The sequence below is a fragment of the Cygnus olor genome, chromosome 2 (assembly GCF_009769625.2).
Source record: "Cygnus olor isolate bCygOlo1 chromosome 2, bCygOlo1.pri.v2, whole genome shotgun sequence".
In the NCBI taxonomy this organism is placed as follows: domain Eukaryota; kingdom Metazoa; phylum Chordata; class Aves; order Anseriformes; family Anatidae; genus Cygnus; species Cygnus olor.
In genome coordinates this window covers 37,253,099-37,266,301 of record NC_049170.1, presented here as the reverse complement: position 1 = coordinate 37,266,301, position 13,203 = coordinate 37,253,099, and the positions used below count along the sequence as shown (strand labels likewise).

At 43.4% G+C, this 13,203-nt stretch overlaps 1 protein-coding gene across 1 annotated transcript; it reads left to right on the top strand.

Annotated features, from left to right (window-relative positions):
- Nucleotides 1-38: 38 nt before the first annotated feature.
- Nucleotides 39-6,390, top strand: FKBP14 (FKBP prolyl isomerase 14). The gene is made up of 4 exons (XM_040547430.1): nt 39-356; nt 2,912-3,063; nt 4,974-5,101; nt 5,920-6,390. The coding sequence occupies exons 1-4, from the start codon at nt 157-159 to the stop codon at nt 6,076-6,078; spliced, it is 639 nt and encodes a 212-aa protein (XP_040403364.1). The 5' UTR covers nt 39-156; the 3' UTR covers nt 6,079-6,390.
- The last annotated feature ends 6,813 nt before the right edge of the window (nt 6,391-13,203 follow it).

Here is a 13,203-nt window from a genome sequence, read left to right as displayed (position 1 = left end):
CTGCACTTGCTCGTCCTCACCAATCAGAAGGCGTGCCCCGCCCACTCCGGGACAGCACGAAGCCGGGGGGCTGCCAGTCGCAGGCCCGCTGCCACGTCTGCGGGCCGGGCTGTGGGTAACGGGGCTAACGGGCCCGGGGCGCTGAGGGGGGCGGCCATGGCGGCCGTGCTGCGGGCCGTGCTGCTGGGCGCCGCCGTGCTGCGCTGCGCGGCCGCCGCCCTCATCCCCCCGGCCGAGGTGGAGGTGGAGGTGCTGCAGAAGCCGTTCCTGTGCCGGCGGCGGAGCAAGTGGGGGGACCTGCTGCTGGTGCACTACGAGGGCTTCCTGCAGAGCGACGGCGCCATGTTCCACTCCACGTAAGGCTGCCCGGGGCTCTGCGCGTGTATGTGTGTGTGTTGGGGGGGGGTGTATACGTTTATTTATTCCTCGGTGGGTTAAAGCAGCGCTGCACGGACTTGAGGGGATCCTTCCCGCCGTGCTCCTTGCGGAAAGCTGCCCTGCCCCCTGCTTCAGCAGCTCAGGAAGGTCTGGCGTGGAAAGGGGGATGTCAGCTGTAAGGCTCCTCTCCTTTCCTTTCTGCAGATCAAAGTGCTAAAATAAATTATAAATAAGCGCCGCTTGGCTTCTGCTTGCTGGTTGGCCTCCAGAAAGCAGCGTTGGATAGTGGCTGGTAAAAGATGAGGGTGATGGGTGACCTCTTGGACCGACCTGGGGACAAGTTTTGGTGTAAAGCCATCTGCTGTGCACAAATCGTTCCTTAGTTTCTGAAGCAGACTTAGAGGGGAGAAGTTTGCCTCTAATTTAAAAAAAACCAGCAACATCCCCCCCAAAATGCCTTCCAGCCCTGGCAGACACTGATGTTACTGAATGGCTGTAACACTGATGTAACTGATGGCAGTTACTGAAATGACCTAAATGACATATATGGGTCCGGTCTTGTTCAACGTCTTCATCGACGACGTTGGTGAGGGAATAGTGCCCACCCTCAGTAAGCATGCCGATGATACAAAGCTGTGAGGAGTGGCTGACATGCCAGAAGGCTGTGCTGCCATTCAGCGAGACCCGGACCGGCTGGAGAGCTGGGCAGGAAGAAACCTAGTGAAGTTTAACAAGAGCAAGTACAGAGTCCTGCACCTGGGAAGGAACAACCGCATGTATCAGTACAGGCTGGGGGACGACCTGCTGGAGAGGAGCTCTGAGGAGAAGGACCTGGGGGTCCTGGTGGACGACAGGTTGACCATGAGCCAGCAGTGTGCCCTGGTGGCCAAGAGGGCCAATGGGATCCTGGTGTGCATTGAAAGGAGCGTGGCCAGCAGGTCAAGGGAGGGGATCCTCCCCCTCTACTCTGCCCTGGTCAGGCCTCACGTGGAGTACTGTGTCCAGTTCTGGGCTCCCCGGTACAGAAAGGACAGGGATCTCCTGGAAAGAGTCCAGCAGAGGACCGCAAAGATGATACGGGGCCTGGAGCATCTTCCCTATGAGGAAAGGCTGAGGGACCTGGGTCTGTTCAGCCTGGAGAAAAGAAGACTGAGAGGGGATCTCATCAATGTGTATAAATACCTGAGGTGTGGGAGACAGAGGGATTTGGCCAACCTCTTTTCAGTGGTTTGTGGGGACAGGACAAGGGGCAATGGCCACAAAATGGAGCACAGGAAGTTCTGCACCAACATGCAAAAGAACTTCTTCACGGTGAGGGTGACGGAGCACTGGAACAGGCTGCCCAGGGAGGTTGTGGAGTCTCCTTCCCTGGAGATGCTCAAGGACTGTCTGGATGCCCACCTGGGCAGCCTGCTCTAAGGAACCTGCTTTGGCAGGGGGTTGGACCCGATGATCTCTGGATCATCAGCTCCCTTCCGACCCCTACAATTCTGTGATTCTGTGACATTCCTCACCTGCCCCAGAGCAGACAAATCCACATATTAGAGCAGCAGTGATGTAAGTAGGAGGAAGAGCTAGGAACTCAGGGAGCCTGTGGAGAGCCTGCAAAGACTTGCTAATGTTGCCTTTCCTGTAAAACAACAGAGTGTTAATAGTGGGAAGCAGCGAAATGAACAAGTACCTGCAGGCTATGTCTGAAATCTGCTTTTGTGGAACCCATTTAAATAAAAAATGTTTTGCATGTTCACGGATATAAACTAAAATCTCACTAATTTTCTCTTGTAGTTAACCTGCCTCTCTAAACGGAGTTCTAGTGACACTTTAAGTTTTTGATGCTGACTAACTTCTGTAAGTGCTCGTATTTCTTGTTAAGCACCTTTCCTGCATGGCTGTCAGTTGAGCTGACTGTAGTTAAAATTCTGTGCTTGTCAATAGAGTGAAGGCAGCCCTGGTGTTACCACCTGGTTAAACTGGGGAAGGGGATTGTCTGCCTATTTTGAACTTAAATGTTTTGCATGCACTTGTTTCTCTTTTTCTAAATTGTCTGCTATGTAGTCATTTTTTCCCCTACTGGCTTTTTCAGAAGAGATGTGTCAGGCTCTTCTAAGCATGCTATAAGATAGATTGTAATCGTGACCTAGCTGGTTTTTGATATGCACTTTACCAAAGATGTGCAATAGCCTCAGAAGTAGATTTTTTTAAAGTAGAAATGCCTTTCTAGTCTGATCAGTTTCAAAGTGGAAATAGGTGATCAGGGAAGTGAAGGTGGGGATCCAGGTTGCTCAGCATTGTCAGAAGCACACCGTGTATATGCTGTTTTATTTCTCTCCAGTTCTTAAGAAACCTTGTCGTGCAAGGCAGAACTTCTAAGAACTTTAAAAGTCTAGGTCTTTGATTTAAGAAATACCAAGGTGCCAACTGAGATTTTCTTTTTTATTATATAACTACGCTGTGAACATCTTCCATCTGTTCCATGTGCCTTTTATGGAGCTTGCTGTTTAAAGACTAAGTGTTTTATTCCATTCTTTTCCAGTCACAAGCATAACAATGGTCAACCTATGTGGTTTACACTTGGCATAAGGGAAGCTATCAAAGGCTGGGACAAAGGTTTGAAGGACATGTGTGTGGGAGAGAAGCGGAAGCTAACTATTCCACCAGCCCTTGCTTATGGAAAAGAAGGGAAAGGTAAAACCCCTGAAGTCCTTCCCTCGCTTTATTTTTTACTTTGTTGATTTACTCTTGGCCTAAGAGGTTAGCAAGCTTTCAAGCTCCTGTTGGTGCCGTGTTCAGTGGTGCTTAGCTTTATTTTATTTAATTTTTATTCAGTTAAACTTGAAGTGCTTACTTAGGTATCACCTTGGCTGTTGCATCTGTGTTTGTGTTAATACTTCCTGGATGTGCATGTGCAAGCCCCATTCTTGTTTGTGGGTTTCTTTTGAACGCAGAAGAACTCCCCGTACTGCTACCTATCCTCTCGTGTTCTCAGCTGATACACTGAAAACTCGCCGTTTATTTCTCCATAAAGGGATGCTTTATTCTTTCCCTCTTCCAGACATTTTTAGTCATGCCTGTTACCCAAAATGAGATATGCAGGAACATTGGCAGCCATGCTGACATCTACTGAAAATGTATTGAATGCTGTACAGAGGGATAAAAACATTGCTTGAAATGTTTTCTGGTCAGTAGTACACAGGCTGAGAGCATTGAGGATATTTTTTCCTTACAAACATTTCCAGACCCCTCTTTTAATGGGAAGGTCGGGTCTGGGATCTGCAGTTAAATGAGTGTCAGTTTGAATGATGCAGGAAGGTTACTTTTTCTGCTTTACACAGGGCACTACTGTAGATTTTTCCACAAAAAGCTACTAAACGCTGCAGAGCTCACCTAGTAATTACAGCCCTAATTGCCTTGATTAATATGTACAGCACTACAAGCCTTCAAAGACTTCTAAGCCTCACCTATGGCTTTAGTGCTTAGAAACCTGAACGAGTAAACACTGCTAGCTGCTGTAAGGAATGATGTATTTTAGGAAAAAATTCAAGTATTTGAACGTAATTATGTTGCTATTTTCAAACGATGACAGAAATACTCCATTTTCTTCATACTTTGCTCTGAACACACATGATTTCACTAGCCTCCCACCTGGTGCCTTGCCTGCTGTCTGCCCTGAATGATGAGTCAGATGCCTTATTCTGTAACGCTCAGAAAAAATTACCTGAGTTCCAAACCCTGCGCAAGCCACCGTGGTCTGCAGTTCCAGAAGTTTCTGCACATTTATTCTTCTCAGAAATCTATAATCTTGTTTGGTGCTGCAGCTCAGGGTGTATCTGACACCACATCCCCAAGATAGGGAGGATTAATTTTCTCCCTATCATCTCAATTTATATGGATATTGTTGGGGTGCCTCCATCCAATATAGAGAGCTTAAATAGGACCAAATGTGAGAGGAGCAAAGTTGTGTGCTGAACAGTCTTTGACATTAGCATCAGCCATTAGTGTGAGGGCCTTGACAGCAGCACTGCCCTTCTGTCCTTCTCTGCAAGAAGAGGTTTTGTTTTGTTTCTTCCTCAGTGCCAGAGTAGCAGGTACAAGGCGTCACTGGGCAACGGGGAGGAATTTGGAGACTGGCAGGGAGATGGTGCATCAGGAGGATGCACCTAAACTCTCCCTTCCTGCTATGCTGTCCATTGCTCTAGGCTGTATGATGCAGTAGTGGCCCCCTGGCTGTACAGCCTCCTTCAGTGTTTGCGACTCAGACTCCGACTGGCTCTGGGCATGAAAAAGTGGTTCAGGAATCATGTCTCATAAGCCTGTGATGATGATTGCTGGGTGTGGGCTCACATCAACACGTACTGGTCTCCAACAAAGGTGGCTGCATCTAAAGTTGCACTGCAGGGGCTGCTCAAAGTCTGGGCTACAGTCTGAAATATTTGCACTCAATCGCTGTTACAGGTGCTCATCCATATTCGTTCAAAATGCAGGATGCTTGGGAAGTGCTGGGATTAGAAGAATGTTTCTCTGAGGCATATGGCTTCTGTGTGGCACAGAATGCGTAATTGTTTTTAACCTTTCTATATGTTTACCATTCTGGGCAGGAAAAATTCCACCTGAGAGCACGCTGATATTCAACATTGACCTTCTAGAAATTAGGAATGGACCAAGGTCTCATGAGTCATTCCAAGAAATGGATCTTAACGATGACTGGAAACTATCCAAGCAAGAGGTGAGTGGGTTACTCTTTTTCAAGGAAACCTATTGGGATCATGTAGGGGAAAGGAAAAGATAACTAAGCTAAAGATGCACAACTATGCTGCACCAAGCTGAGCCTTGGATCCCAGCTGAACTGCTGGATCGAGGGATTTAGGAGGGGTGCATTAGTATTAATATTCTGATAGAAGGCTTTGCAATGTAGAACACCTGGGCTCTCAGTAGTTAAACGTTAAACTCAGTAAAAATCATCTGACATTGCTCAAAACATTGTTCACCGTTAGTAACTGGCTTGGTGTAAATAACTGTTCCAGCAGTCTTTTTAAAAGCTGCCTCAAATCTATTTGCCCTTCAAGGCTTTGAGATTTGCAGAAATAAGTCCTTATTAATGTAGCTCCCATTAGAGCAGCAAATGCCCAGTTTTTTGACAGATTTCTGTATCTATTTGGGGTGGCTGTTTACATCTGCTGGTTTCTCAATGTGCTAAGATGTGAAAAAGCTGTTTTGGTCTTTTACCAGTTGGTACCTAATAATTTCTGCCTAGCTATTCATACTTTATTGAATATACAACAGATGACAGGCTTTCTTGGCACACTTTTCAGTCAGATACCGTAAAGCTATGGCAACTGCTTTGCTAGTTTTATTTTCTGAGAGTCTTTCATCACTGAACGGGGCTGGAGAATCAGTCAGACGAGTATTATTCTGTCAGTGGCATAGGAAGGAAGGTATCTGTTAATAGTCTTAATGCTACAATCCCAGACATAATGGCCCTCTGTAACCCTCCAGTAATTAATTTTCTTGTAAGCCTAAAGACTTTAACCCTTTGTTTTACAGGTGAAAATTTACTTGAAGAAAGAATTTGAAAAACATGGAGCGGTGGTAAATGACACGCAGCATGACGCTTTGGTTGAAGACATATTTGATAAAGAGGATGAAGACAGTGATGGGTTTATATCTGCAAGGGAATTCACGTACAAGCATGATGAGCTGTAAAAAAAAGAAAAGGATGATATAATTTTTTTGACACAAATGGCAGTGACTTAGACTGTCTGGCTCTCTTGTCATCTTGATTCTATGTTTTGGAATTGACAGCTGCCGTTGGCAAAAAAAAACAAAAACAACACTTTGTATCAAAAGAGAATTTCTGTTTATGTAAAAATGATTTAAACTATTTGTAAGTATGAAAGTGTACTTTTGTGCAGCAAAGATTTGCACAATCCATGTTTTTAAATTTTGTATTAACTTATTTTTCTTAGAAATGAAACCAGGTTTCCGCTCTTCAAACATTTTGAAAATCAAAATCCAGTTCAGTGCCTTTCTGTGATTTGCTTGTGCATTGAGATCTCTTTCAGTGACTCTTATGTACAAATTCTGGTCTGTGGCTTACTTTTAACCTTCCTTCTTGTGTGTCAGTGCTTGAAAAGCAGTATGCTGATCTTGCTTTTTTCTGCAGATTTTGAAAAGCTATACCAGAAAGCATCAACATCTCCTACCATAGCTGAGAAACTGACACAAAGCTGAGTGAGAAGAATGGCTGTCCAGCGCTGCTTCTGCTTTTCTCAACGCAGAGTGTTATCAACCATGTCAATAATTGCCTGTTTTTTTCATTATGTGAACAAAGTAGGAGTTAAATGTCACTTTTTTTTAATCAGTGTCAGTACCATTCTAGGAAATAACTGCAGTTTGGAAAAAAGCAAGTTATCCTGCAGTGCAGGGGTGGTGTCCTTTACATACATACACACACGGTGTTGATTTTTGAACCTCAGTGCTTGTGTTCACAAAGAAAGATAATCCTTGTCCTCGAGTTTTGAGGGAGATCTGAATCAAAGTGTTGCAAAGCTGAAGCTTTTCCCCATTTTCAGAAGAGAGAGAGCGTGCTAAAATGAGGATTGGTATGCCCTGAAGAAAGCTGCGTTGCTTGCCTGCTTTGCTACTGCCTGAATTACAGAACCTGTCTCATCCTTGCACCTTTGCTGTATCTTCACAAGTAGCACAGAAATTATTTGAATTTTAAGTAATAAAGTAAAATTGTGAGGCCTGAGGTAAACACTACAGTGCTGCATCTTCATATGGGTAGAGGCAATGAGGATTTCAACTCCATCTCATTTGTTTGAACCCTCTCTGGAGAGGAAGAAGCTTAGCCATCATCCATGGGTTCCTAAATGAGAGGGTGAGGTATCTCTTGGAAGGAATTAGATTGTATTCTGACACCTCTACTGTGGGTTTCTGGACACAGCACTTTGTTTAAAAAAAAATAGCCCAAGGCTAAAGAGGGATGAAGGCAAATCCAGTTATGTAAAATCAACAGTGATGGATTGTACTAATCCTTTACTAGTGCCAAGTGGGGCTCTGCCTTCCAGGTTCTCTATACTCTAGATGAGTCAGTTGTTCTCCCTGCCACCTAGTGTTGCAAGTAAGCATCAGAAGATTGCTTTATTAGACAGAGTTGAGCTGTATACGGACATCAAGGATTGCTGCAAACAGTGATTGTTTTTCTGGGGAAAAAAAAGTGTAAGTGAAGGTATGCAGGAGTGAAATTTTTGTGTTCTTCCAGCATCTGGCATTTCATGGCCAATGACCTACATGATGTGGAGTTATGGTCACATGCATTGGTTTCAAGAATTCGTACATGTTTTTTCCTCTGTCATGCCATCTAGTCTCAAACCCATTTATACTTTTTCTTCCGCAGTGTTCCGTGGCAGTGAGTTTCACAGTAGAATGATGTAGCATAGTGCTTCCCTTTGTTTTTATGCTCGTTGCTTGTCCCGGTTCTTGTGAGGAAATAATGAATAAGCATTCCCTATTTATGTCTTCTTACCAGTCATATCTTTGCATATAACTTTTTTTCTTTTTTTTCCTCATCACTCTGGAAAATTCAGCTTGCCTAACATTGTTTGTGAGCTGGGTGTCTTGATTTCTTCTAAAGTCACTAGAGCACTAGGCACTTAGGAGCAACTCATCACATTTATATTGTTCATGTTGTGTCAGGATAGATGCCTTATCAAGCAGAGGTACCTGTCTTTCTCCATTAACTATGTGGGGAGCCTAGATAATTACTGTAGCTGAGGCCAAGGATGGCTAATGGGATATGAAGGTGGCCCTTAAGGCAGTCTTGCTTAGGATGAAGGAGCTGACTGGTAACAACCAACCAAATTGGAAATGCTGCGTATGCTCTGCTGGGGAGAGCAGAACTGAAACTTGGATTGGGTCTGCAATGTTTAGCATGTTCTCTGAACATCTGGCTGGGAAATTAAAGCATAAAAACATGAAATAAAACTTGCCCCTGATCACCAGACAAATACTTAAACCATTTAAATGGATGCTAGTGTGCCTCTTCAGTGAGGACCAAGTGTTTCCTTGGTGTTAAATACGAGTTGGGAGGCAGAGAATACTGTGAAATGTACATATGCATTATCTTAGATTTTTAAAGTATTTCATAAAAATGGCTTTCAGTAAACATGTACCATAGGCAGTTTGTTAATTCCAGCAGACTATTAAAGTTGCAAGACTGAAATGCTCTATTTGGTGTGGTGTTTGCAGATTTATGGCAGAGTGGATGGGGTTTGTTCTTGCTGCTTTTCGTGGTGGCTGTGGTACATTTTCTGAAATTGAGCTAAAAAAACTTTCAAAACTGCAGAATCAGCAGCAGATTTGAGAAGCCACTGCAACTTCATTACCATTTGCTATCATTCGAGTCCTTCTGTGAAGATGATGGGGTTTTTTAGGTAGAAATATCACTGCTTGTCTTACTCTCAGCTGCGTCTGCTTGTTAGTCCACAGGGCATATTGCTGCAGTACCAGCAGGAGCCAGCTAGCTACCTGCAGGAGAGCAGAGGCAGGCAGCTGCCTGCCCTATGAGGGAGGAGGAATATTGGAGCTTCAATGGCAGTCAGCAACATTTAGACCAGCTTGTATGTGAAATGCAAGGTATATTTCCATGAGGAAACAAACCCTCACTGCTTGTCTGTAAAATGCAGCACTTGAAAAAGTGGAGATGGGTCAAAACAGCGTTGTGAGCATGTACTGGATTGTTTCTCCTAAAGTTTATAGCCTCCTTCACACATTTCTTGTTTTATGGTTACCTAGGAAAACACATGCCGATGATTTTTAGAATGGCAGCCTGTCATTCAGAGCTACTACCTAGCAATTACAGAAGGAGTTGCTGCCTTTTGGAGGTACAGAAGCAGCCTTCAGAGCTCATTTTATTTGAAAATCCTCGCAATGCAGTGACACAAGAAGGCTTTTGGCAAAGCTTCAGGAACAGTTTACACTTTGAGATGTTTTCTAAAGCTTTCTTCTTTGAGATCAACTGACAAGGCAAACAGTGCCGAAGCTATAGGAATTGCTGTATTCGGTTTTAACTCTGCTTTTCAGTACCTTGTGTCCTTATGCTGTCAGCAACATTCTCAGTATCGAGGTGTTCTGGTTTGCAACGAGGTCATAAAATTGCAGTGTTAAGTACATACTGAACAAACTGCTATCGTAGTTTCTCGTCCATGACACTTAGAACTGAAATGATCCGTGGCATGTTTTTCGAGTATTTCAATGCAAAAATAGATGGTACTGGTCAGCCTTTAAATTACAACTGTCTTTGTAATACTTCCTTCTCCAAACCACAAAATCTCTGCCATTAGATAGGAGGATGTCTAATCCTCCAGAAATCCCAGTTTCAGGTGGCAGGTGAGTATCAGCAGGACGGAGAGAGCTCACTGCTTTGGGACGTTTCTGGGGAAAGGAGTAAAATTAGGGGAAATGCGCTAAAAGATGGTGGAAGTATGCAGAGCGATGTGAGAAATGCAGAAGGTTTTCTTTCATCAGTCCTTCTGGCATCTGCTTCCTTGGCAGAAAGAACACTAACAGCCACTGGTGCAGGTATTGCAAATTACAAGGCTGGTTCCTGATCTGACTTTGGTTAGAAATCACTGCTTCAGACAATTTCTTTGCAGATTCTACTGTTATAACAAAGCTAAATTCACACTTCCAAGGACCATTAAGGAATATTCAGAACAGTTATGCTGAGTTTGACGTCTTCTTAAAAATACATCAGCCTCATCATAGAGCTTTTGCAAAAAAACAAAAAACAACAACAACAAAAAAAATCAACTCTCCCCCCCCAAAAAATAATTAAAAATTAAAACAAACCAGCCCTGAATCCTTAATGTGTCTTCAACACTGAATCATTTTTGGTAATAGGAAATAAACACGCAACAACCAGAACCTACTTAGTTTTGTGTAATCCTGGATAATTTTAGCCTCTCCTGAAAGTTAATCATAATGCTTACATTCTGCGTCCTAGTTTTCTTCCGGCACGTAGGAAAAACAACTGTGACAAAATAATGATCCTCCTTTAGCTGTCCTGCTTCTGTTTTTTGTGTTTGTGCTTGATTATGTTAACAGTTTAACCCCATAAATGTAACTGAGAAGCTCGGTAGGAAGCTATGTATCTGTTACAGGGACAAGAACCTTCACCGTCAGCTTTTCCAGCCTTCAGGGGATTCAGATGGGAGTTGCCTCTGGCATCACATTTTTTCCTTCCAGGAGTTTGAGTTCCAGAAGCAGGCTCGTTTAGCTTTCCCCCAGTTGGAAGCCTTGTGGTATTTCTGCTATCTTGAAGGATATAAAAAAAAAGTAGGAGGTTGGTTTAGCTGAGAAATTTGCCGCTAAGAGGTATGATCATTTGAAGCTTAAGCATGTCAGGTAAATACTTTTTTGCAAGGTTTCTGAATACCATGGCTCTGAAGGCTGACTTTTAAGACTTTCTGGCTTGCTATTTACTAAATGAAATCCCTTTCAAAATGTTATTAGTAACACACTATGGATGTGAGAGCAATTTTAAGTATATGTTCTGTCTATTCCTTAGCTCTGTCTGTCTCATTTCCCACAAAGGGACTACAAGGGCTGGACCGAGCCGTAAGTGGCAGCAGGGGAAAATCATGTTCTGGAGCTTTTACTATCTTTGTGCACTGCTGGCAGGATTGTATGTGTGTTGAGCACAGGTTTGTTGTGCCTTTTTTTTTTTTCCCCTTATAACTGCTCAGCATCTCCACTAGGTAAACAATTAACAAAGCCACTTTTAAAATAGCAGGCTGAAATCTGGTGTATTGGCTCTTCAAAGCTTCCCAAATCCCAGTTATGCTTTCCTCTAATTTAAAAATTCTGAGCTGGATGCTAACTACCACTACGAGCTGCTCTTTGTATTAGATGCAACGCTTCTAATTTCTAGGTTGTCGTGACCTGCTTAAGGAGATTAAATGACACAGGATAGTTGATTCCTCACCTGAGAGTCTGACTGAAAGCATTAAATCAGTCTTGTCCTCTTACTTTTTATTGCCATTGAAATTTCTTTAAAGCAGCCGATGCTTTCTCTTCTGCTTCTTTCCCTGACTAATAAATGAGGTAATACCCATTTCTCTTGCATGTTTAGCCTGCCAGCTCTCTGGAAGTAAATAGCACAGCTTAGCTCTGGTCTCTAATCTGTTGGGATACGTTTTTAGAGAACAGGTTTTCATCCCATAAATGCAAAGTAAAATGTTATTAGTGACTCTGTGCCCATCTCCTGCTATAGCTGACCTGGGCTCACCGTGGCACCCTTTTACAGCCCCAAGGGCTGTGCGAAGGCAACCCAAACCTTTGCACCTTGCTTTTCGAGCAGGCAGCTGTGGGAGAGCAGCACGGAGATGTGTCGATGTCTCTGGACAACAGGAATGCCATCAGCCAGGCCCCTGCTGTCACACTGCTGCCCCTGGGTGAAGCTAAGCACAGGCTTGGAGAAAACACCAGAGGTCCTTGCAATGGGGAGAAATGGGAGAGAAGGTAGAAAGGCCAGGGAACAGCTCTCTGCACCATCCCATTTTTCTTGGCTGATAGCCACAGCCAGTGTAAGGAAGTTTAAAAACTCCTGGGTAATTTATTGTTGACATTTCTGTATTAAAACAAGCATGTAAAAAAATAGCATGCAAACAGTGTGAAATGTTGCTTATGTTTAAGCTTTGTTTTTGGTTTGGTTTGGTTTGGTTTTCCCCTATCTCCTGTTACCTACCATTTTCCAGTCACACACTGTGGGCCAGGCCATTTGTATAACTGGGAGCTCTTTCCTCAGAAAGAAACACTCAGTCATGGATATTTTTAACCTACGTTTTTCCCATCCTTTTGCAAGTGCTGCAACCAAAAGAATGTCTTTGGTTTCCTTTGTTTTCACTTCAGTCTGAAGCATTTCTGTTAGCAGAAGTCCCTTTCTACCTATTGACCAGTTTGTGCTGCAGAAACCCACCCCGAGCCTCCCAGACAGGACATGCCCTGTTTGCAGCCCCCAGTGTCTGAGGTGCACGCGATGGTGAACAGAGGCTGCTGCCACACGTTTCGCTCCTAAGTGTGCTCAGCAGACCTGTTGCTGTGGTAACTCCTGGGAAGCCTGTAACCTCCTCTTTGCATTACACCAGATGGCTGATACATCACCGAGTGGCATTTTCTGTCCCTTTTATTACTGTCCCATCTTTCCTCTAAGTGCTGTGATTTTATTTGCAGCAATTTACGTGCAGATTATTCGGAGACGACACACTACTACACAATATAAAGCCGTTTCGGATAATACGCAGTCACTTCAATAAATTCCTCCATCACCTGCATAACACCAGAACTGTTTTTATCTTATGCCTTGATGTTTAAGCTGTTGCAATTTTATGAATAAAGCTAAACTTGGAAAAACTATGTGCTTGAATTTTAATACAATTTTAATAGCAGTAACTATATAGCACATAGTTACTACAGCACGTTTCTTGCAGAGGGAAGTGAGACCACTTTTCCAGTTCATTGCTCTGCTACAAGCATTTCTGCACAGGCAGCATGGTAACAATGAAAGCATATATCAGGATTAAGCAGGATCATTTCATAAAAAATGCCATTGTATCTCTATTTTCTGGTTCTTTGTTTTTATAACTGGCTTCTGTTCTCAGGATGACAGATTTCCTTCCACCTACCTCAACTATTTACTTAGTCAAGAGTTCGTTGTTATAGATGCTGTTGTAACACACTAAAAAAAAAACAACCTACAGGTCCACAGACTTTATGAGCCAATAATAATAAATATGTCCTGTGATATCTTTTAGAGTTATGAAAATA

Excerpts from the sequence above, each read along its gene's own strand:
- FKBP14 (XM_040547430.1), top strand. The coding sequence starts at position 157 with ATGGCGGCCGTGCTGCGGGCCGTGCTGCTGGGCGCCGCCGTGCTGCGC. Across the intron at positions 3,064-4,973 it reads TTATGGAAAAGAAGGGAAAG|GAAAAATTCCACCTGAGAGC; the intron begins GTAAAACCCCTG and ends CATTCTGGGCAG. Across the intron at positions 5,102-5,919 it reads GGAAACTATCCAAGCAAGAG|GTGAAAATTTACTTGAAGAA; the intron begins GTGAGTGGGTTA and ends TTTGTTTTACAG.